Genomic DNA, 26,351 nt, shown 5'->3' on the forward strand with positions numbered 1-26,351 from the left:
TGAAACAAGAGAGATATACTTATAAAAAAAAAGAAGTTGAGTAAAACCTTTGTTGTCCTGTATTTGAATTGAAAATATCATGGTACTCACAAGGTATTTAACATCTATTTATCTATTTATTCCCTGAAAAATTTTAGGAATAATGATCAATTCAGAGGTAAGAAGATTCTGGTCCTGAAATAGCATTTCTGACTACAAAAGAACAGAATTTCTTGAATTTCAAGTCAGGGGCAAGCAATGTACAAGATGACTGGAACATCTTTCCATACCATATAATTGGATAATTATCAAACAGCTCAAGGGTTAAATAGAGGCAACTTCAAATGGCTCCCATAAAGATGTGATAATTTGAGGTTTAGTAATGATGAGAAATGTAGTATATTGAAACTGATAAAATATGTTTGAATTCATGAGTTCAAAATGATATTAGAAAAAATTGGTTCTCAAATACACAACCTAACCCTATACCTAAAGGAGCTGGAGAAAGAACAGCAAATAAAGCCTAAACCCAGCAGGAGAAGAGAAATAAGAAAGATCAGAGCAGAAATCAATGAAATAGAAACCAAAAGAACAGTAGAACAGATCAACAAAACTAAGAGCTGGTTCTTTGAAAGAATTAACAAGATTGATAAACCCCTGGCCAGACTTATCAAAAAGAAAAGAGAAATGACCCAAATCAACAAAATCATGAATGAAAGAGGAGAGATCACAACCAACACCAAAGAAATACAAACAATTATAAGAACATATTATGAGCAACTCTATGCCAGCAAATTAGATAACCTGGAAGAAATGGGTGCATTCCTAGAGATGTATCAACTACCAAAATTGAACCAGGAAGAAATAGAAAACCTGAATAGACCTATCACCACTAAGGAAATTGAAGCAGTCATCAAAAATCTCCCAACAAACAAAAGCCCAGGGCCAGATGGCTTCCCAGGGGAATTCTACCAAACATTTCAAGAAGAATTAATACCTATTCTCCTGAAACTGTTCCAAAAAATAGAAATGGAAGGAAAACTTCCAAACTCCTTTTATGAGGCCACCATTACCTTGATCCCAAAACCAGACAAAGACCCCATCAAAAAGGAGAATTACAGACCAATATCCTTGATGAACATGGATGCAAAAATTCTCACCAAAATACTAGCCAATAGGATCCAACAGTCCATTAAAAGGATTATTCACCACGACCAAGTGGGATTTATCCCTGGGCTGCAGGGATAAATGTTGGTTCAACATCCGCAAATCAATCAATGTGATACAATACATTAACAAAAGAAAGAACAAGAATCATATGATCCTCTCAATAGATGCAGAAAAAGCATTTGACAAAGTACAGCATCCTTTCTCGATCAAAACTCTTCAGAGTATAGGGATAGAGGGTACATACCTCAATATCATAAAAGCCATCTATGAAAAACCTACAGCGAATATCATTCTCAATGGGGAAAGGCTGAGAGCTTTTCCCCTAAGGTCAGGAACGCGGCAGGGATGTCCACTCTCACCAGTGCTATTCAACATAGTATTAGAAGTCCTAGCCACAGCAATCAGACAACAAAAAGAAATCAAAGGCATCCAAATCGGCAAAGAGGAAGTCAAACTCTCACTCTTTGCAGATGATATGATACTGTATGTGGAAAACCCAAAAGACTCCACCCCAAAACTGCTAGAACTCATACAGGAATTCAGTCAAGTAGCAGGCTATAAAATCAGTGCACAGAAATCAGTGGCATTCCTATACACCAACAACAAGACAGAAGAGACAAACCAAGGAGTCGATCCCATTTACAATTGCACCCCAAACCATAAGATACCTAGGAATAAATCTAACCAAAGAGGCAAAGGATCTGTACTCAGAAAACTATAAAATGCTCATGAAAGAAATTGAAGAAGACACAAAGAAATGGAAAAACGTTCCATGCTCATGGATTGGAAGAACAAACATTGTGAAGATGTCAGTGCTACCTAGAGCAATCTACACATTCAATGCAATCCCCATCAAAATACCATCCACCTTTTTCAAAGAAATGGAACAAATAATCCTAAAATTTGTATGGAACCAGAAGAGACCCCGAATAGCCAGAGGAATATTGAAAGAGAAAAGCAAAGCTGGCGGCATCACAAATCCGGACTTCCGGCTCTATTACAAAGCTGTCATCATCAAGACAGTATGGTACTGGCACAAAAAGAGACACATGGATCAATGGAACAGAATCGAGAGCCCAGAAATGGACCCTCAACTCTATGGTCAACTCATCTTTGACAAAGCAGGAAAGAATGTCCAATGGCAAAAAGACAGTCTCTTCAACAAATGGTGTTGGGAAAATTGGACAGCCACATGCAGAAGAATGAAACTGGACCACTTCCTTACACCACACACAAAAATAGACTCCAAATGGTTGAAAGACTTAAACGTGAGACAGGAGTCCATCAAAATCCTAAAGGAGAACACAGGCAGCAACCTCTTCGACCTCAGCCACAGCAACTTCTTCCTAGAAACATCGCCAAAGGCAAGGGAAGCCAGGGCAAAAATGAACTATTGGGATTTCATCAAGATAAAAAGCTTTTGCACAGCAAAAGGAACAGGCCACAAAACCAAAAGACAACCGACAGAATGGGAGAAAATATTTGCAAATGACATATCAGATAAAGGGCTAGTATCCAAAATCTCTAAAGAACTTATCAAACGCAACACCCAAAGAACAAAGAATCCAATCAAGAAATGGGCAGAAGACATGAACAGACATTTTCCCAAAGAAGACATCCAAATGGCCAACAGACACATGAAAAAGTGCTCAGCAGCGCTCAGCATCAGGGAAATCCACATCAAAACCTCAATGAGATACCACCTCACACCAGTCAGAATGGCTAAAATTAACAAGTCAGGAAATGACAGATGTTGGCGGGGATGCAGAGAAAGGGGAACCCTCCTACACTGTTGGTGGGAATGGAAGCTGGTGCAACCGCTCTGGAAAACAGTATGGAGGTTCCTCAAACAGTTGAAAATAGAGCTACCCTACGATCCAGCAATTGCACTACTGGGTATTTACCACAAAGATACAAATGTAGGGATCCGAAGGGGTACGTGCACCCCAATGTTTATAGCAGCAATGTCCACAATAGCCAAACTGTGGAAAGAGCCAAGATGTCCATCGACAGATGAATGGATAAAGAAGAAGTGGTATATATCCACAATGGAATATTATGCAGCCATCAAAAGGAATGAGATCTTGCCATTTGCAACGACGTGGATGGAACTGGAGGGTGTTATGCTGAGTGAAATAAGTCAATCAGAGAAAGACATGTATCATATGACCTCACTGATAGGAGGAATTCTTAATCTCAGGAAACAAACTGAGGGTTGCTGGAGTGGTGGGGGGTGGGAGGGATGGGGTGGCTGCGTGATAGACATTGGGTAGGGTATGTGCTATGGTGAGTGCTGTGAATTGTGCAAGACTGTTGAATCACAGATCTGTACTTCTGAAACAAATAATTCAACATATGTTAAGAAAAAAGAAAAAGAAGAAGATAGCAGGAAGGGAAGAATGAAGGGGAGTAAATCGGAGGGGGAGACGAACCATGAGAGATGATGGACTCTGAAAAACAAACTGAGGGTTCTAGAGGGGAGGAGGGTGGGGGGATGGGTTAGCCTGGTGATGGGTATTAAAGAGGGCACATTCTGCGTGGAGCACTGGGTGTTATGCGCAAACAATGAATCATGGAACACTACATCAAAAACAAATGATGTAATGTATGGTGATTAACGTAACAATAAACAATTAAAAAAAAAGAAAAAGAAAAAAATGGTTACTTTTGGAGGGTAATCAAGAGCCATAGAATGGGGGCCCCTGGGTGGCTCAGTCGTTAAGTATCTGCCTTCGACTCAGGTATGATCCCAGGGTCCTGGGATCGAGCCCCACATTGGGCTCCCTGCTCTGCGGGAAGCCTGCTTCTCCCTCTCCCACTCCCCCTGCTTGTGTTCCCTCTCTCGCTGTGTCTCTCTCTGTCAAATAAATAAATAAATAAAGTCTTAAAAAAAAGAGAGCCATAGAATGGAACCACTGGTTAACCAAATTGTAGATGAGGAAAGTGTCTCTTTATAAAATTATTCCTGCTAACAACTAAAAATAAGTTGGGAGATTAAATATCACCATTTTGGAATGCACACTGGTGCAGCTACTGGGAAAAACAGTACGGAAATTCCTCAAAATGTTAAAAGTAGAACTATCATATGATCCAGCCATTGCACTACTAGATATTTACCCAAAGGATACAAAAACAGTAATTGAAGCGATACAGGCACCCCGATGTTTATGGCTGCATTGTCTACAATAGTCAAATTATGGATAGAGCCCAAATGTCCATCAACTTATGAAGAGATACAAAGATGTGGTATCGATATACAAAGGGAATATTATTCACCCATCAAAAAGAATGAAATCTTGCCATTTGCAATGACATGGATGGAACTAGAGAGTTATTATGCTAAGCGAAATAAGTCAGTCAGAAAAAAGACAAATACCATACGATTTCAATCATATGTGGAATTTAATAAACAAAACAAACGAACATGATGTGGGGGAGGGGGACGAGAGGGAAACCAAGAAACAGACTCTTAACTATAGAGAACAAACTGATGGTTACCGGAGGAGAGGGCACTTGTGATGTGCACCAGATGATGTACATAAGTGTTGAATCACTCAATTGTACACCTGAAACTGATATCACACTGTAGATTAGCCAACTGGAATTTAAATAAAAACTTGAAAAAAAAATCACCATTTTGAAAATCTGATGGATTATGGATCTAAATAATAAGCACAAATGTCTGCTAACATCACAAAGAAAGAGAAGCCCAGACGTATTCTGTCCCTTGATTAAACAACAACGTATCACCTGTTGTCTTTCCAAAGGGATCGCATCTGAGTCTGATCAAGCCTATGGATCTGGTTTGAACTAGAAATATGAGGACATAAGAACGTATTTAACTGAACCATGAGTTTGCTGTCATCAAAATATGGCTGTGGGAAACTCTACAGATCAAACAGTCTTGATTTTTCAATAGGTAAATTTCAAGTACCTATAATTTAAAAGTCTCCAAAGCATACTAAATTAAAGAAAAACAACAACTGGGTGAGATTAAGCTATAGTTTCCTGGGATACATATTTGGGTGATAAAATCATAAAGAAACAGAAAAAAGTGATTCCTACAAAATTCAGAATAGTGGATACTTTGGGAATAAAGGAAAGGGCTGAGACTGGGATGGGCAACATGGAGAGGCTTCTGGGGGTACTGGCAAAGTTCTATTTATTTATTTTTAAGATTTTATTTATTTATTTGAGAGAGAGACAACAGCAAGAGAGGGAACACAAGCAGAGGGAGTGGGAGAGGGAGAAGTAGGCTTCCTGCCGATCAGTGAGCCCGATGTGGGGCTCGATCCCAGGACCCTGGGATCATGACCTGAGCCCAAGGCAGACGCTTAACGACTGAGCCACCCAGGCACCCCCAAAGTTCTATTTCTTAACCTGGATGATGAAGCAGTATGCAGAGTTTCAGTTTATGGGATGACTTCAGTGAGATTGCATCATCACCATTGACCAGGAGTTGAAGAGATCATTGTTTTTTAGTTAATTATTATTAGAGGGAAAGAAATGCCCCAAATCCAGATAGTAATATGACATTCATCAGTATCTATGACTGGCAGTGCTGGCTTACAGTTTTTTTATTCCTTTACTAAATTCAGTTAAAAATGGGCTGATATTCGGTATTGCAAATATACAGAATAGTGGCCAGAGGAGTAATTTAAAAGCTGATGGTGTTGAGAAAGTACTGTACTTGAACTATAATAGCAAGCTTTTCAAATCAATCTCTATTTTTATGTAATAGTTTCATAATGATTTTTTGATAAAATTTCAGCCTTATCCTCATTTCCTAGATCATTTTATGATGGTTAAATTCAGCTTCAGCTGAATAAGATGTTGCTCATTTAGCCTAAAAGGTATATTTGATGTGTTACTAAAATTCACTTCAAAAAAACCTTTTTCATTCTTTTTTTCTACCTGCATAACATTCCATCGTGTGGGTGTATAATAATTTATTTAGCTATTCCCAACTGGTCCATAGACTTTCTCTTCTTTCTTCCCCCAGCTTTATTGTTTGTTATATGTAACAAACAAAATTATACATATTGAAAATGTACAATGTGATAATTTGCTATCCATAAACATTGTGAAATGATCACGTAATCAGGTTAATTAGCATATCCATCACCTCACATAATTACCTTTGTGTGTGCGTGCACACATGTGTGCATGTATATATATGTGGTGAGAATGCTTAAGATCTACTATTGTTTTTTATTTATATATATTTATTGTTATGTTAATCACCATACATTACATCATTAGTTTTTGATGTAGTGTTCCATGATTCATTGTTTGTGCATAACACCCAGTGCTCCACGCAGAACGTGCCCTCCTTAATACCCATCACCAGGCTAACCCATCCCCCCACCCCCCTCCCCTCTAGAACCCTCAGTTTGTTTTTCAGAGTCCATCGTCTCTCATGATTCCTCTCCCCCTCCGACTTACTCCCCTTCATTCTTCCCCTCCTGCTATAAGATCTACTATTGTTAACAATCATCACGATGCTGTACATTATTAGATCCCCAGAACATCATCTTATACCCAAAAGCTTGTACCCTTGGGCCAACATCTTCATTTCTCCCACCCTGAGCCGCTCGTAACCACCATTCTAGTTTCTATTTCTATGAGTTTGACTTTTTTCTTTTTAGATTTCACATGTAAATGAGATCAGTATAAGTTGTTTTCAATCTTGCAATTATCAAGCTATAAAGAACTAGGTATATTCACCTTTTCACAGATATGCAAGGCTAACTCCACCGAATGACTTGGGTCAGATCTCTAGATCTTTATAATTTTGATAACCACTGTCTAATTTTCCTCTTTACTGATGTATTCACTTACCCTCCAATAGCAATGTCTGAGAGTGTGGCTTTATTCCAACCTCACCAATTTGGGAGTGTTATCAGATTCCGATGATTGCCAATCTGTAATGTCAAAATAGTATCTGAGTTTAGTTTCAATTCACATTTCTCAAATTATAAGTAAGGCTCAGCACATTTTATATGCCTAAGAACCATTTTTATTTGTTTTTCTGTGAGCTAATGTTATCATTAACCATCTACCTTTCTTCTTGAATTGTTAATATTTTTCTAATCAATTTTTAGGATTTTGTTGTATCATAGGAAGAGTTAGTCCTCAGTCTGCATTATGAGTTGCAAATATTTTGTAACTGGTTGCTTAGCTGTTATTTGGACTTTGCTTACGATTTAGTGGTTGGTTCCCCACCCCACCCCCGGCTTCAGAAGTTTTTTAAAATGTAGCCAAACATATACAGTTTTTTATGGTTATATATTTTGAGCCATATCTTGAAAGGCATCCCCCCCAAGACTATAAAAAAAACCCTCCTGTTATCTTTGACACATTAGTGTTTATATCTTTACTCCTTCTAGGTGGTCAAAGGGCCCTAGATATTGAAACTGGTTTTCATTTATTTTCTTTGTCAATCTGCACAAGTAGCACAACACTTCACTTTGAAATGTAAAAATACTTGCCACCTACAAGCATTTTGGGATCCTAGCTGGAACTCAGAGCCTCACTTTTACCTCCTTATTATAGTTTTAAAAATATCAATCTGATAAACCTGGTTGCTCTGTAAGAATGGACTAGAAGGATGCAAGAGTGCATGTGGGAAGATTATGAGTCATTTGTTCCACAAATATTTTGGGGGTGTTTCCTATGTTCCAAGCCTCCAGATGCTGGGGATGCAGTGGTAAATAAAACCAAGTTCTTGCTTTGTTCTAGTCAAGGAATCAAACAAGTGACCAAATAGTTATGTAAGGTCAGGTAGTGAGAGTTACAATTAAAAAGTAAAGCAGGGGAAAGGATGGAGAAGGGATGTTGACATTTTCTAAAGATTTATCAGGACTGAGGGGCACGTGGGTGGTTCAGTCAGTTAAGCATCTGCCTTCAGCTCACGTTATGATCTCAGGGTCCTGGGATCAAGCCCCACGTCAGGCTCCCTGCTCAGTGGGGAGTCTGCTTCTCCCCCTCCCTCAGCCTCGCCCCCTGCTTGTGCATGCGCTCTCTCAAATAAATAAAATATTTAAAACAGAGACAGAGATATTTTTTTAATTTTTTATTGTTATGTTAATCACCATACATTACATCATTAGTTTCAGATGTAGTGTTCCATGATTCATTGTTTGTGCATAACAACCAGGGCTCCACGCAGAACGTGCCCTCTTTAATACCCATCACCAGGCTAACCCATCCCCCACCCGCCTCCCCTCTAGAACCCTCAGTTTGTTTTTCAGAGTCCATTGTCTTTCATGGTTCGTCTCCCCCTCCAGCTTACTCCCCTTCATTCTTCCCCTCCTGCTATCTTCTTTTTTTTTCTTAACATATATTGCATTATTTGTTTCAGAAGTGCAGATCTGTGATTCAACAGTCTTGCCCAATTCACAGCGCTCACCATAGCACATACCCTCCCCAATGTCTATCACCCAGCCACCCCATCCCTCCCACCCCCCACCACTCCAGCAACCCTCAGTTTGTTTCCTGAGATTAAGAATTCCTCATATCAGTGAGACATATGATACATGTCTTTCAGAGACAGAGAGATTCACCAGGACTGAGAGAGTGACATATGAGTGAGCAAGGGGATTGTGGCAAGAAATAAGAGAGAGAGAGTCGCCTTTGCTCAGATTGGGGAAGATTTTGTAGGCTGTGGGAGCAGCTTTGGATTTTCTTCAAGGTGTGAGGAAAAATCACTGGAGAGTTTTGAGCAGGAGTGCGGCATTTATGTATGATCTGTAAAAGGGCTCTCTGACTCCCTTATAGAGAATTGACTATAATAGGGCAAGAGTAGAAGCTGGCAGGCCAAAAAATAAGGTTATTGCTTGGACCAGGCAAGAGATGAAGACAGATTGGATTATGATAGTGGCAGTGGACAGAGAAAAATAAACCCATGTGAGAAGTTAGTAGGTAGAATGGAGAAGACTTGCTGTTAGATTCTCTTTGAGGATGAGGCAAAGGGATCTATAAAGAATTATTCCCAGGTTTATCGAGACTCTTAAACTCTGAAGTAGGAGTAGGTTTAGTGAATCAGAAGGATTACAATTTCATTTTGAGACAGTCTGAAATTATGGTACTTGGGAGCCTTCTGAAGTGGAAGGGTTATTTGTAGACGGGAGTCTGGAACTCAGAATAGGGGTCTGAGACAGTTGTAAAATTGCATGTCATCGACATATGGAGCATACCCTAAGCTATAAGAATGGACCCAATTCTTACCCAATCTTAGTGAGTCAGAACTCAACTTGTTCCTCGCTGCTCACTTACCCAAGGCAAATTAGACAGCTAGTTCTGAATCTGACTCTCTGCCTTCAAAGTCCATTCTAGAAGAGATGGTTACTAACTTCCCATCTTTTTGAACACCCAAAACCAAATGTCAGCCTTATTGAAAGCTAACCCTTGACATGATGCTCCTGGTACCACCCTCACAGCCAGGCTCTTGCCCCTTGAATGCCAAAACCACAGCTATAAGCCATAACCCTATGCCTTTCCTAGCCAGATGTCCTTTCCTGTATATGACCCCTTATGATGGAAGTTTCTGAGGCCTATCCTGGTGAAAGGGCCCATGCTGCTTCTGAAATTGTAAGCACTGCACAGGGAGTTAGTGCTTGATGGTTTCTAGGGCCTTAACAGATATGAGCTTCTTTTTTTCACAAACTTTAATATAATCCTAATACTGATCCTATGAGAGATGACAATTAGTCTCAACATCAGTAACTCACCCAAAGACACATTGTTGGCAAACAGCAGAGTCAGAATTTGAGCCTATATGTATCACAAACTTAAGTTTGGGATTAAGGGAGGTCCTCTCCAGAATTCAGTATTGGTGCAGAGGAGTGGGTACTTTCCTATCTTTCCCCACTCTAGGAAAAATGGCTCTTTTCACTGACATCTTGCAATTGAACAGTAGTGAGCAAGAAATTTCATCCTATAAGCGAGGAGTCTCAGCAGCAAGACCAGTGCAATGTCCCCTTGAACCCCTCCCTTCACCCATACACCATCACATCCACCAAGCGGTGTCCCTCTGGGTGTGAGTTTCTAGCTCACTCATGTCTCTGCAGCCACATGACCCACTCTCTTCGCAGTGTGACAGGCTGTTTGACCTCTCTGTACTTTTGACATTTCTGTTCCTTTGGGTGCCTGTCCCTACTCACCTTTTCCAGCTAACACATTGCTAGCCCTCGAAGTCCTGCTCAACCCCCCTTCTTCATGGAAACTTTCCCCGGTCAGGCAGTCAAATTTGAATGTCCCTCATCTAGATGTCTGCAGCCAACTGTGCTTGATGTCCTTTTGATCTCTTTAACTAGACTTTAACCTCTGTGAGGCCACTGATTCATGTCCTGGTTGCTTGGCATCTTCTCTTCCTGTGATATTGGCATTTGGTATATGCTTAGAAATTATTTAATTAGAATATCAATAAAAAAATCAATTAGTTGACAACACCTGAGGACAAACTAGACAAATTTTACCTTTCCTCACCTTTTTCCTGAAGTTTCCCTTTCCTCCACCACAAAAGGGGTACTCCAATGGTCCCCCCACATCCAGACTACACCTGGAGTCTGAGCTTAGTCCCTGGTGCCTCAGTCTCTGTGAGACAAAGACAAATCTGAAATTATTCTGAGGAGAGTGACCAGGTTAGTGAAGAGAGATAAAAAGAACTAGATGTCCAAATCCTGTCTTGAAATACCTGAAAGATTAAAATGTAGGAGAGAAATTTGATTCTACTTGCAAAGCACAAGGCTTAGAAATTATATACATGTATATTATATATTATAGTGGAGTATGGTATATATTATATTTTAGATTATAATATAGATTATTGTTATATGTAACAATATATAAAATAATAACATGATAAATACAATAATATATAACATAAAATATAACAATATTATGTTACATATTATAATATATTCTATATAATAGTATAGATTATATAATTTGTACCATTGATCTTATCATTCAGGAGAATTTTTAAATAGATGCTTTGCGGAGCGGGGTGGGCACCTGGGTGGCTCAATTGGTTAAGCATCTGCCTTCAGCTCAGGTCATGATCTCAGGGTCCTGGGATCGAGCCCACATCGGGCTCCCTGCTCAGCGGGGCATCTGCTTCTCCCTCTCCCACCACTCCTCCCCTCTGCTCATGCTCTCTCTCTCTCGCTCTCTCTCTCAAATAAATAAATAATCTAAAAAAATTAGATGCCTTAGGGGTAGTGAGACATGTTGGTGGCTTAGTCTGGGAACATTGAGGTACTATCTGTCCTGAAATTTTATGATTATATGATTTGGATGAATAGCCCAAGGACAGACCACTGGTGGAGATCAACCAGGACTTTCCACAGAAAACTGTACATGACAAAAGTTCCAGGATGTTTGTTGTGTTTCTGCTCGGCATAATCTTTCTGGTCTGCTCAAGTAAGGGTAAGTCCTAGAGGTAGAGGGAGAGCTGGTTGTTGATTAAGAGATGGGCTGGGGAAGGGGAAATTTCCACAGTTGGTTTTTCGGCCTTTGGCAGATGTGTGTGAGATTATGACAAAGAAGACTTTTCTTTTTTTTTCCCCCCAGGTGAAATGCAGGAATATCTGAGAGGTACAACTATGTCTAATCTACAGTCCTTGGGAAACAGGTCATTTGTGACATGTTGAAGACAAAACCTCTCAATCTTCAGAGAGGGCTATAATCCATTCTTACTCTACAATCCTAGGAGTTTTATCTCTTTGCAAACTAATTTAGTCCATTTTTGGAAGAAGGAAGCTGAAATCTCTTTCTTTGCTTCCTTTTCTGCATTACTGGATGATACCATCAGGTTAAATAATGGGTCCATAGATAAATTTCATAGGAACTCTGATCTTTTGAGATCAGATACAATAATTGATTCATGTCTGTATAAGTTGTTGTTCAAAAGATTATCAAAGAAGTCAATGGTCAAAGAAAGATTAGGAACCCCTAGGCAATAATAAGTTCCTATAGAGAAACCCACAGGCCTGGAGAATCTTCAGACTCCATCCTTTAAGCACCTCTTTCTGTGTCTGGCAGAGACTACAAAGGCATGCTATGAATGTGAAAAATATCATCTTGGGTTATGCTATGACATCATGAAGACCTGTACCCTAAAGTACCAACAGTCCTGTGCTGTTGAGAACCTTTACTTCCTTACGAGAAAAGGTAAGGTGCGGTAGAGAGTGGCCAAGAAATAACCACCTGTGCGTGAGTGAGTGGGTGGGTAAAGATGGGGTGGTCCTGAGTAGGGGATGGCAAAGATGGACTTTTCCTTAAGACAATATTGGGTAAAGGAAAGGTTGGTGTCTCTTATCAGTTGGGGAAATACAATCCATTTTCTGAATAGACTCAGCCTTGTAGCTCATTTGGGCTTAGCAAAAGGTTAGTGAAGCTCTGAGGAGAGGTCATGCCTGGGAACATGATAGGAGGAAATAGAGTCATTACACTTGTGTTCTCTCTCTTTCATTTCCTCAGGGCGGAGTATGTATTATTATTCCAAACTGTCATGTATGACCAATTGTGAGGACATCAACTTCTTGAGTTTTGAAAAAAGAACAGAGCTCATATGTTGCAAACATAGTAACTATTGCAACCTCCCTGAGGGAGTCTAGTTCTGCATCTTTCTTGGATTGGCTCATTCTTCAAGCAACCATCCCCTTTATCTCTTCCCCCAAACCTGTACTTTGATCTTTTTTTCCAACCAATGGTAGAGAGTGAGAAAGCCAGTTGGTGAAAGTCACAAGGAGAGAGAGTGGAAGGTAGCTGAGTCTCATTAATGATGGAGGACTAGACTAGACTGAAGTTTTGCAAATCTCTGTTGCTCACATCCGGCAGTTTTGATTTCCTTATGATGGAAATAGGGTTGCCACAGATAGGGTTCGATTTGGAACTGGTTATTTATTATCTCCTATATGGTAATGCAAAGAATTGGGTCAAAATAATCCAAAACTCGCACTGAGAACTCTGTGACCATGCTTTATGTTCCTCTATATCCACTCCTCTGGTTGGAGTTGAGATTCTCTTTAGATTAGCCCTAACATCTCTTGGTGCTCTCCTTTTACCCATGGGTTATGGAGATAAAAGAGGAATAATGCTGGCTTCCCAATTTGTTGGCAACATGAGTCATATCTTTCTTTGGTAGAGCTCTTGGAGGAAGGGAATCTCAGGCCAAAAGAACCTGGACGGGCATAGGGATGAGGCATCAAGAAAATTGTAGGGGACTTTCAGTTTGTGGAAACTAAGATTTGAGAGACAATTTGGTGTGGGTAAAATTGGCTTGAATTATCAGGGCCCGGGCTGGCCAGGTGGCCATCCAGCTGCAGATTGAATTAGGTGATTTAATTGGGAATGGAAACCTTGTGCAAAGATGGCCAGTACTCCTTATAAGAATGAAGGAGCAGGGGAAGAATGAAGGAGAAAATGTGAATAATAAAGCAGATGGCATGGTAGTTGAAGATAATAGAATGAACAGAGATGCCATAGGTAGTGTTATAGTTAGAAAGTGTCCCCTATAAGATGAAGTTATGAGTAAACGGAGGGTGTAAGAGAGCAGAAGTTAGTAGTGGTGGGAAGAGAAGCCAGCAGACACTGAGTGAAGTAAATAGGCAGAGATAAATGGAGTAGCACTGATGATGGAGTGTGGCCAAGGTGGTGAAGCTTCCTTGGGTACAGAATAACTCTGGCATTTCTCTCCTTATGAGGCACACTGAAGTTCCTGGTCCTGGATTTCCATGAGCTTTTTCCTCCCTCATTAGGCCACATAAAATTTTTAACAGTAAACCAACCACCCCTCTACTTGAGTAATTTGGTGTGCTCTGTCTGCGTCTGAGAAAATGATCCTTTCTGAGGAATTCTCAATTGGGATTTTTTATGGAGCCAGGATGAAGAAAGATACGAAGACAACCTTTTGAAAATGGACAAGCAGATTGGAAAAGCCAGTGTAACATGGATATTTTGAGTTAGGGAAACAACATGTTTTTATTCCTAGTTGTGTATGGGCTCACTCACCCATTGAATCATTGGGGATGGGAGACATCAGTCTAGGGGAAAAAAGAGAGAGATCATTGTTTTGCATTGGGTCTCAAAACAGACTTTAAAAATATTTGTGAATCAGTGTTTGGACAAAGCTTGGCTTTGTTGAACGAAAAGAGGGTTCTAGTTATAAAATCTTTCCTCGATGGTCCAAGAGTAAATGTTGGCATTCTCAGCATCAGAGCACTGAATTTTTTTTTTTAATGTAGTGAATGATTTTCATTTGGTTTTGGTATCCAGCCCAAATCCTCCTAGCTGATCAGTGCTTCTGCCATCCAGCTGCATTGATAGTTAGCTCATGGTATCTCATAGCTATTTACTACTCTGTAGATTTGCCCTCTGCCAAATGGGAGCTGCCTTGCCCAGATGCTAAGCTCCCAACGTGAGCAAAGACCTCAGCCAATAAACGGCTGACTCCTTGCATCAAGATGGGACTAAGTCTGTGGCGCATTTTGTGTTTCAGAGCTTTTCCATGAGATTTGGCTAAAGCCCATCTCCAGCTGAGACCGTGTTCTTATTAACATTTTCTCCCTGACCTCTTTTGCTTCCGTTCCCACCCCCTCAAAATTGTAAGCTGAGAAGACCAAATGTTTTCCACCATCACTAGGAATGGAGCTCTAAAACAAGATAAGTTAGGTTAGAAAATGAAGTTATATTTTGACACCTAAGAGTGACAGTGTGTACAGGTGTGTCAATGCACTCCTCCTCGTGAATGAGGAGAATCTTTCTTATTGGGTTTCCTTACTGCCTAGATAAAAGTGCTCTAAGCTTGGAGATTTTCTTTTGGCTCACCCCATCTTGGGATTTTCTTCTTAGTTCCATTTTCCAACTTGAACAAATGAACACAATAAGACCTAGGTGAAAATTTCTTTATCCACATGATACGACCCCCAAGTATCACTCCTCTGATACACACATGCTCTTCTTCCATATCTGCACATAGTGATGCAGGAGAATTTTCTTCACATGTCTTTTATTTTTTTAAAAAGATTTTATTTATTTATTTGACAGAGACACAGCGAGAGAGGGAACACAAGCAGGAGGAGTGGAAGAGGGAGAAGCAGGCTTCCTGCTGAGCAGGGAGCCCGATGCAGGGCTCGATCCCAGGACCCTGGGATCATGACCTGAGCTGAAGGCAGATGCTTAATGACTGGGCCACCTAGGAACTGCTTTGCATATCTTTTAAAAGGTGGTAATTTGACTACTAATCTAAGTGTTAGCTTAGAGTTAACTGGTAAATAATTCATACAACCTTACATATTAGACCAAAATAAATTTCACATGTATTAAAGATTTAAACATAATAAACAAAAAACCTTACTTTTAAGTACTGTCATGACTATTATTGTTTGACCTCTTAGAGTGTGCTAGACACATGTTAAGTACTTTTCATGTATGATCTCATTTAATCTTCACAGCTCCCTATGAAGTAGCTATTATTGTAAGACAATTTAATAGAGGAGAAACCTGAAGAACAGATTGGTTTCCCAGATGCTAACTGGATAAGTTGACAAGTCTGGACAAGTCTAGTAATTTGACAAGTGTCACATGGTTTTCCAGTTATTATTGCTGAATAAAAATATTATTGTATTGACTGGTACTATGGTCACAGTTCAGAAAGTAGAGTGGGGATAACTTGTCTTTGCTCCATGATGTCTGGGACCTCAACTGGGAAGACTCAGAGTGTGGAGGTGATTCAAGAACTAGAGACTGGAATCATATTGAGGTGTCTTCACTCACATGTCTTTATAGTTGATGCTGGTATAAGTTGTGATGTCACTGGGGGCTGGTGGTCAGAATACCTCCATATGGACCCTTCATGTTTCTTGGGCCTCTTCACAGCATGGAGCCTCCAGACTTCTTAAACAGAAGCTTAGGGCTCTAAAGGCAAGTGTGTATTCTAACAAAGTGGAAATTGCATCACATTTTATGGGCTAGCTTTGGAAATCATGCATCATTACTTCCGATACAGTCTATTGCTTACAAGTGAGTCACAAGCCTGGCCAAGTTCCACTTTTTGATAGGAGCATAGCAAAGTTATAGAAGAGCCTGTGGTATGGGAGAAATTGTTGCAGCCATCTTCGGAAAATACAGTTTGTTACAACTAGTTAATGGCGCAGCTGATGTTGGATCCAATATCTACATAATCCCAAAGTGCTCTCTTATTCTAAGCTCATTACTATATTAAAAATATTTATAAATATTCATATAATCTAGTGACAGAGAAGCTTTTCTAATCAGAACATCAATCACAAAACAGGACAAGTTTGATAGATTTGACCACATACAGAAGTGTGTGTGTGGGTGGGTGTGGGTGTGTATGTATACATGCACATACATCAAAGGGCCAATCAGGAACAACTGGCAACGTCAAGAGCCCATAATTCCTTAAATTGACATGGTGAAGCTTTATCAATCATATATATATGTGTGCGTGTATGTGTGAGTCACTATATATATATATAAATGGAATATTATTCAGCCATAAAAAAGAATGAAACCTTGCCATTTACAACAACATGGATGGAAGCTGAGGGCATTATGCTAAGTGAAATAAGTCAGACAGAGAGAAAGACAAATACCACATGATCTCACATATATGTGGAATCTAAAATCAAAACAAAGAAAACCCACAAAAACAACAAAACAAGCTCATAGATGCAAAGAACAAGAAAGCAGATTGGTGGTTGCCAGAAGTAGAGCGTAGGGGATGGATGAAACGGGTGAAGGGAATCAAAAGCTACAAACTTCCAGTTACAAAATAAGTAACTCACGGAGATCTAATGTACAGCATGGTGACTGCAGTTAATGATACTGTTTTGCATATTTGAAAGTTGCTAAGAGAGTAAATCCTAAAGGTTCTCATTACAAGAAAAAAATTGTGTATGTGGTGATGGATATTAATTAGACTTATTTAGTGATCATTTCACAATATATACAAATATCGAATCATGATGTTTTACACCTGAAACTAGTATAACTTTGTATGTCAATTATACCTCAATTAAAAACAAATCACAAGAAAATAATTTTAATTTGAGGGGAAAGAATGAGACAAGATAAAAAAATACACGTGAGGAAACAAGCTTTATGGCAGTGTTGGTAATAAAAGTCAAAAAGTAGAAATAATCAGGATTGCCTAAATCAAACATGATACATCCATATACTGAAATACCATGCATCCTTAGAAGTGATATAATATCAATACAAATTTTGTTTTGTTTTGTTTTTTAATTTGAGAGAGAGAGAGAGCACAGAGGGAGAGTGAGAGGGAGAAGTTGACTCCCTGCCGAGCAGAGAGCCCAATGCAGGGCTTGATCCCAGGACCCGGAGATCATGACCAGAGCCAAAGGCAGACACTTAACCGACTGAGCCCCCAGGTGCCCCTCAATACAAATTTATTGATTTGAAAACATGTTAGAATATGTTCAGTAAAAAAAAAGGTTTTAAAATAGTTTAGTTTAATCCCATTTTCATTTAAAATCTATTATCTACCTACCTCTCTCTCAATCAACTTTTTTTAATTCATCAAATTTTAATAGTGGAAAATTGTACATTTTTAATGCATTATCTATTTAATGTAATGTAGTTTTAAGCATTGAATGATACACTTTTCTAGCATAAGTTTATTTTCTTTTCCTATGAAAGTAAAGCCGTGGAGAAAGTTTCAGAGAATCAATATAAAAAGACCTTAGAGCAACCCAGATGTTGGAATTAACAGACAAGGAATTTAAATTCCTATTATATTCTCAAGAACTTATAGCAAAAGACAGACATGAATGAACAGTAGGGAATCTCAACAGAGGGGTGAAAAAATATAATAAGGAACCATTTGACCAAAAATTCCTATAATAGTAATATGATAGGTACTCTACATTTTTGTCCTTCCTTCTTTTTTCTTTTCTTTTCTTTTCTTTTCTTTTCTTTTCTTTTCTTTTCTTTTCTTTTCTTTTTTTAATGGGCTGTGTGCCCCCCTGCTCATACCAATTCTAGAGGGGATAGAAACAGGAGGGCAGCAGGTGCAGGAAGAAGCAATGTGCTCAGGAGCTGGTCCATCTGAACACACAGGCGGACTCCCTGGGAGCCCTCCCAGGGTTCTGACATTTCAGGGCAGTCTGTGTGTGTCTTGTCCCCCAAAACAGAAGCTTGATTTTTATTTTAAAAATTAAATAAAGGATATAAATAATTTAAATAGGAATACACCATATTATTCAGTGAATCAGAGACATCAAAGTAGAAGATTGTTTAGCTTTCTTTTCAGTTATGATACTGCTGGTAATCTGCTAGGCTTGGTAAAAACAGATAATAAAATCATCACTCATGTTGCAAGCATAGCAAAGGTACCGATGAAAGACCAGTCAATAATACAAAACCCTGGAACTACCAAAATTTTTCCTCAGTTCCATTTATCATTGTATAGGTATGTATAAAGCCAACTCACACCAACTTCAGTATCATTTTTATTGCTCTAGGAACCAGATAATAATTTAAAGTATTTTGAGCACTTTCCAAGTGCTTAGCAATGTACATACATCTCATCTCAACCTTCTAAAACACAGATGGGTATTTTCATCGTCTTTACTACCCAGATGCAGAAACTGAGTCTTATAGATATAGAAGTTTCCTTTCTTTCTTTTTTTTAAGATTTTACTTATTTATTTGAAAGAGAGAGAGAACACAAGTGGGAGGGAGGGGCAGAGGGAGAGGGAGAAGCAGACTCCTCACTGAGCAGGGAGCCCAAGGCAGGGTTCAATCCCAGGACCCCAGGATCATGACCTGAGCCAAAGGCAGATGCTTAACCCACTGAGCCACCCAGGTGCCCCCAGATATTGAAGTTTTCTAAGGAAAAAAAACAATTTGCAAAGGCACTGCCAGAATGCATTCAATATCTGTCTGACCTAGATTCCCTGTTATTAACAATTCCACTAAATTGCCCAGTAACCCAGAAAATTAGATATTCATTCTTGAACTGGGAAGCATGAATATAGCTTGGGAAGCTATACTGATTGCTTCCCAATCTTGAATTGGGAAGCATGAACAAATCTCTTATAAGAGACAACTACTTTGATTTTCCAGATAAGGAATATGTGAAATGTTCTTGACAAACTACTGAGGTTAAAGTGACATTTCTTCGGTATTGATCAGAAGCAATCATGATAAACAGATCAGTAGCTGGATTATGTAGTTTCCTTTCACTTGACAAATATTTTATAAAGTGGGAATTGAATAGTGAGTTATAACTTATGAGAATATAGCATTGCAAAAAAATATTATTTCACAGTACTCAAAACCTACAAGTTATATATGAATTATTTTCCTTTTGAAATTTTGGAGCAACAAATGGCAAATTAACACATAGCATGTTCAATGAATGCTCTTGAATTTTATGGCATATTCTCTTTGTTTTGAAGATTTTATTTACTTATTTATTTGAGAGTGAGAGAGCAGAGCGAGAGAGAGAGCACGAGCTGGGGGTGCGGGTGAGGGCAGAGGGAGAGGGAAAAGCAGACTCCCCTCTGAGCAGGGAGTCCAATGTGGGGCTTGATCCCAGGACCCTGGCATCATGACCTGAGCTGAAGGCAGATGCTTAACCGACTGAGCCACTCAGGCATCCCAAGTTTTATGGAAAATTCTCTTTGCCAAACTCTAGTCAGTGGTGTGGACATTAAACAAGATAGAGACAGGCAAATACCAAATTTGACTATTTGGGTTTTTTAAAGATTTTATTTATTTATTTGACAGAGAGAGACACAGTGAGAGAGGGACCACAAGCAGGGGGAGTGGGAGAGGGAAAAGCAGGCTTCCCGCCGAGCAGGGAGCCCAATGCAGGGCTCGATCCCAGGACCCTGAGATCATGACCTGAGCTGAAGGCAGACACTTAGCGGCTGAGCCACTCAGGTGCCCCAAAATTTGACTATTGGTAATAGACAATTTTAAAAACAAGAATTTCATTGTTCTAGATTTTACAAGTCAGTCTCATCTCCACATATAAAATAATAAAGATTCTTATAACCAACCCTACCTATGTTAGTAAATTATGGAATTAGATTTTAGTGAGAGGTTAGGAAGAAATTAGAAAAACAAACTGATATATTCTAAATATTAATGAGGATTCTTTCCAAAAAATACTTATTGAGTACTTGAATAAAACCAGGCACTAAAACTCACAGGAAATCAGAGTTAAATTGTAACTGAAAGATAATCCAGTTTAATTACTTACCTGTGCAACCTATTTCATGTTTTTACAGATCTATTATTTAAGACTTCATGTTTACTTTTGGCTTTCGGCTCAGGGAGGCAAAGGTGCAACTTTCTTCAGTCGTCCCGAATCCGGGTTCATCCGACACCAGCCAGCTCCACCATGCCGCCTCAGTTCGACCCCAACAAGATCAAAGTCGTGTACCTGAGGTGCACCGGTGGCGAAGTCAGTGCCACGTCTGCCCTGGCCCCGGAGATCGGCCCGCTGGGTCTGTCTCCAAAAAAGGTTGGTGATTACATCGCCAAGGCAACCAGTGATTGGAAGGGTCTAAGGATTACGGTGAAACTGACCATTCAGAACAGACAGGCACGGATTGAAGTGGTACCTTCTGCCTCTGCCCTGATTATCAAAGCCCTCAAGGAACCACCAAGAGACAGAAAGAAGCAGAAAAACATTAAGCACAGTAGAAATATTACTTTTGATGAGATTGTCAATATTGCCTGACAGATGCGACACCGATCTTTAGCCAGAGCACTCTCTGTAACCATTAAAGAAATACTGGGGACTGCCCAGTCTGTGGGCTGCAATGTTGACGGCCACCACCCTCATGACATCAACAGTGGTGCAGTGGAATGCCCAGCTAGTTAACTACAAAGGAAAATGTTTCAATAAAGGATCATTTGACAACCAAAAAAAAAAAAAAAGACTTCATGTTTAATATTCCATTGTAAATATATACCACATCTTCTTTATCCATTCATCTGTTGATGGACATCTTGGCTCTTTCCATAGTTTGGCTATTGTGGACATTGCTGCTATAAACACTGGGGTGCACATACCCCTTTGGATCACTACATTTGTATCTTTGGGGTAAATACCCAGTAATGAAATTGCTGGGTCGTAGGGTAGCTGTACTTGCAACTTTTTGAGGAACCTCCAAAAACGGAATTTGCCATTTGCAATGATGTGGATGGAACTAGAGGGTATTATGCTAGGCAAAATAAGTCAATCAGAGAAAAACATGTATCATATGACCTCACTGATATGAGGAATTCTTAATCTCAGGAAACAAAGTGAGGGTTGCTGGAGTGGTGGGGGGTGGGAGGGATGGGGTGGCTGGGTGATAGACATTGGGGAGGGTATGTGCTATGGTGAGTGCTGTGAATTGTGTAAGACTGTTGAATCACAGATCTGTACCTCTGAAACAAATAATACCTTATATGTTATAAAAAAAAAGAAGAAGATAATAGGAAGGAAAAAATGAAGGGGGGAATTCGGAGGGCGAGACGAACCATGAGAGACTATGGACTCTGAGAAACAAACTGAAGGTTCTAGAGGGGAGGGGGGTGGGGGGATGGGTTAGCCTGGTGATGGGTATTAAAGAGGGCACATTCTGCGTGGAGCACTGGGTGTTATGCACAAACAATGAATCATGGAACACTACATCAAAAACTAATGATGTAATGTATGGTGATTAACATAACAATAAAAATTATTAAAAAATAAAAAAATAAAGAGGGCACGTATTGAATGGAGCAGTGGGTGTTATATACAAACAATGAATCATGGAACACTACATCAAAAACTAATGATGTATGTATGGTGATTAACATAACAAAATTAAATTTAAAAAAAAGACTTCATGTTTATATTGAATATTTTACCTTCTCATCAATGAAGCTATAAAGTTAACTGAACTGGCAAACAAAATGTTATTCTTTCTTCCTCCTTTCAAAAGCTTGTCCTGAGAAACTCTTCCAGAATGGTAAAGAACCACCAATAGAGTGCTTCTCCATAAAAGCAGTGAGAACACTAGCAAAAATGGCCGAAATCAACTTTTTTCAAACTGTGGATATTAACCACAGGCTTGCAACACTCTGAGAAGTTTATTTTAGAAAGACTTTTGGTAAGAACAGTGAGCTTTGTGGCTTTTTAAAAAGTTTTTATTTAAATTCCCAGTTAACATACAGTGTTAAAATTAATTTCAGGTGTACAATATAGTGATTCAACACTTCCATACAACACCCAGTGCTCATCACAACAAGTGCCCTCCTTTATCCCTAACACCTATTTTCCCCCATCCCCCCCACCCACCTCCCCTCTGGTAACCATCAGTTTGTTTTGTATAGTTAAGAGACTGTCTCTTGGTTTGCCTCCCTCTCTCTCTATTTTCCCCCTTTTGCTCGTTTGTTTTGTTTCTTAAAGTCCACATACAAGTGAAATCATATGGCATTTGTCTTTCCTGACTGACTTATTTTATGAAGCATAGTACTCTCTAGCTCCATCCACGTTGCTGCAAATGGCAAGATTTCATTCTTTTTTATGACTAATATTCCATGTATTCTTTATACATTCATCGGTCAAAGGGCACTTGGGCTGTTTCCACATCTTGGCTATTATAGATAATGCTGCTATAAACATTCGAGGTTCATGGATCCCTTTGAATTCGTATTTTTGTATTCTTTGGTTAAATACCTTACTAGGTATTTAGTAGAGCAATTGCTGGATCACAGGGTAGTTCTATTTTCAACATTTTGAGGAACCTCCATACTGTTTTCCAGAGTGGCTGCACCAGTTTGCATTCCCACCAGCAGTGCAAGAGGGTTCCCATTTCTCTGCATCCTCACCAACATCTGTTGTTTCTTGTGTCATTGGTTTTAGCCATTCTGACAGGTGTAAGGTGATATCTCACTGTAGTTTTGATTTGCATTTCCCTGATGATACATGATGTTGAGCATCTTTTCATGTGTCTGCTGGCCATCTGTATATCTTCTTTGGAAAAATGTCTATTCATGTCTTCTGCCCATTTTTAAATTAGATTATTCATTTTTTGGGTGTTGAGTTTTATAAGTTCTTTATATAGTTTGGATACTAACTCTTTATCAGATATGTCATTTGCAAATATCTTCTCCCATTCAGTAGGTTGCCTTTTAGTTTTGTTGATTGCTTCTTCACTGTGCAGAAGCTTTTTATTTTGATGTAGTCCCAATAGTTTATTTTTGTTTTTGTTTCCCTTGCCTCAGGAGACATATCTAGAAAGAAATTGCTATGGCCCATGTCAAAGAAATTACTGCCTGTGTTCTTTTCTGGGATTTTTATGGTTTCACGTCTCCCATTTAGATCTTTAATCCATATTGAATATCTTTTTGTGTATGGTGTAAGAAAGTGGTCCAGTTTCATTCTTTTGCATGTGGCTGTCCAGTGTTCCCAACACCATTTGTTGAAGAGACAGTCTTTTTCCCATTGGATAGTCTTTCCTGCTTAGTAGAAGCCTAATTGACCATATAGTTGTGGGTTCATTTCTGGGTTTTCTATTCTGTTCTGTTGATCTATGTGTCTATTTTTGTGCCAGTACCATATTATTTTGATTGCTACATGTTTTAAATAGGACTTGATGTCCAGAATTTTGATGTGTCCAACTTTGCTTTTCTTTTTCAAGGTTTCATTGGCTATTTGGGGGGTCTTTTGTGGTTCCATACAAATTATAGGATTGTTTGTTCTAGTTCTGTGGAAAATGCTACTAAGGTGCATTAAAAGTGTAGATTGCTTTGGGTAGTATAGACATTTTAACAATATTTGTTCTTCTGATCCATGAGCATGGAATGTCCTTCAATTTCTTTATGTCATCTTCAATTTCTTTCATGAGTGTTGTATAGTTTTCAGAGTGCAGGTTTTTCACCCCTTTGGTTAGGTTTATTCCAAAGTATCTTCTTGTTTTTGGTGCAATTGTAAATGGGTTTGATACCTTAATTTCACTTTCTGCTGCTTCCTTGTTGGTGTATAGAAATGCAACAGATTTCTGTACGTTGATTTTTTATCTTCTAACTTTACTGAATTTGTTTATTAGTTCTAGCAGTCTTTTGGTGGAATCTTTTGGGTTTTCTATATATAGTATCATGTCATCTGCAAATATTGAAAGTTTTACTTCTTTGCCGATTTGGATGACCTTTATTTCTTTTTATAGTCTGATTGCTGTGGCTAGGACTTCCAGTACTATGTTAAATAACAGTGGTGAGAGTTGACATCCCTGTATTCCTGACTATAGAGGAAAAGTTCTCAGTTCTTCTCCATTTAAGGATAATATTAGCTGTGGGTTTTTCATATATGGCCTTTAGTATGTTTTATGTTCCCTCTAAACTTACTTTGTTGAGTGTTTTTATCATGAATGGATACTGTACTTTGTCAAATGCTTTTTCTGCATCTGTTGACAGGATCATGTGGTTCTTATCCTTTTTTTTTATTAATGTGGTATATCACGTTACTATCACCCTTGCTACCCAGGGATAAATCCCACTTGATCGTGATGGATGTTTTTTTTTAAATGTATTCTTAGATTTGGTTTGCTAGTATTTTAGTGAGAATTTTTGCATCTGTGTACATCAGAAACATTGGCCTGCAGTTCTCTTTTGTAGGGATGTCTTTATCTGGTTTTGGTATCAGGGTAATAGTTGGCCTTATAGAATGTATTTGGAAGTTTTCCTTCCACTTCTATTTTTTGGAATAGTTTGAGAAGAATAGATATTAACTCTTCTTTAAATGTTTGGTAGAATTTACTTGCGAAGCCATCTGGTCCTGGACTTCTGTTTGTTGGGAGTTTTTTTTTTTTTAAGATTTTATTTATTTATTTCACAGAGAGAGAAAGAGCAAGAGAGGGAACACAAGCAGGGGGAGTGGAAGAGGGAGAAGCAGGCTTCCCGCCGAGCAGGGAGCCCGATGCGGGGCTCGATCCCAGGACTCTGGGATCATGACCTGAACCGAAGGCAGACGCTTAACGACTGAGCCACCCAGGTGCCCCGGGAGTTTTTGATTACTGATTCAATCTCTTTTCTGGTTATTGGTCTGTTCAAGTTTTCTATTTCTTCCTCTTTCAGTTTTGGTAATTTTTTTCCTTTTTTTCTTTTCTTTTTTTTTTTTTTTGAGAGAGAAAGAGCATGAGCGGCAGGGGAGGCAGAGGTAGAGAAAGAATCTTAAGCAGGCTCCATGCCCAGTGTGGAGTCCAAAGAGGGAGCTGGATCTCATGACCCTGAGATCATGATCTGAGCTGAAACCAAGAGTTGGATGCTTAACCGACTGACTCATCCAAGTGCCCCTCAGTTTTGGTAATTTATATGTTTCTAGGACTGTATCCATTTCTTCCAGATTGCCCAGTTTGTTGGCATGTAGTTTTTCATAATATTCTCTTATACTTGTATTTTTTATGGCATTAATTGTGATCTCTCCTCTTTCATTCATGATTTTATTTATTTGAGTCCTTTCTCTGCTTTTTGGTAAGTCTGGCTATAGATCTATCATTTTTGTTATTTTTTTTTTCAAAGAACCAGCTCCTAGTTTCATTGATCTGTTCTGTTTTCTTTAGTTTTTATATCATTTATTTCTGCTCTAATCTTTATTATTTCCTTCCTTCTTCTGGCTTTAGGCTTCATTTTTCTTCTTTTCTACCTCCTGCAGATATAAGGTTAGATTATTTATATGAAATTTTTCTTGCTTCTTGAAGTAGGCTTATATTACCATATACTTTCCCTCTTACTTCCAAAGGTTTTCATTTTCATTTGTTTCCATGTATTTTTAAATTTCTTCTTTGATTTCCTGGTTGACCCATTCATTGTCTAGTAAAATGTTGTTTAACCTCTGTGTATTTGTGGCCTTTCCACATTTTTTCTTAGGTTAACTTCTAGTTTCATAGCATTGTGGTCAGAAAAGTTGTATGCTATGACTTCAGTCTTTTTGTATTTGTTGAGGCCTGTTTTGGGACCTAATATGTGATCTATTTTGGAGAATGTTCCATGTGCACTTGAAAAGAATGTGTATTCTGGAGGGGGGCAGAGCAAGACGGTGGAGGAGTAGGAGACCTGGATTTCCTCTGGTCTCAGGAATTCAGCTGAATAGGGATCAAACCATTCTGAACACCTACGAACTCAACAGGAGATCGAAGAAGAGAGTAGCAACAACTCTCTGAACAGAG

General features: G+C 39.0%; 1 protein-coding gene across 2 annotated transcripts in view; it reads left to right on the plus strand.

Annotated features, from left to right (window-relative positions):
* The window catches only part of LOC114226031 (prostate and testis expressed protein 2), a 76,410-nt gene extending 55,375 nt beyond the window's left edge, over nucleotides 1-21,035 (plus strand). The window contains exons 1-4 of one of the 2 annotated variants that reach the window (XM_088017848.1): nucleotides 11,529-11,580; nucleotides 11,725-11,748; nucleotides 12,196-12,324; nucleotides 12,634-12,770. In XM_088017848.1, the coding sequence (XP_087873974.1) occupies nucleotides 11,529-11,580; nucleotides 11,725-11,748; nucleotides 12,196-12,324; nucleotides 12,634-12,770 (342 nt within the window). Of the gene's footprint in view, nucleotides 1-11,528; nucleotides 11,581-11,724; nucleotides 11,749-12,195; nucleotides 12,325-12,633; nucleotides 12,771-20,438 lie in introns of those variants that run through there. The other variant, XM_088017847.1, reaches the window with a different exon arrangement.
* Nucleotides 21,036-26,351: the final 5,316 nt, after the last annotated feature.

The sequence above is a fragment of the Eumetopias jubatus genome, unplaced genomic scaffold (assembly GCF_037043125.1).
Source record: "Eumetopias jubatus isolate StellerSeaLion01/CBP00866 unplaced genomic scaffold, mEumJub1_p1.0 scaffold_13, whole genome shotgun sequence".
NCBI classification, from domain to species: Eukaryota; Metazoa; Chordata; class Mammalia; order Carnivora; family Otariidae; genus Eumetopias; species Eumetopias jubatus.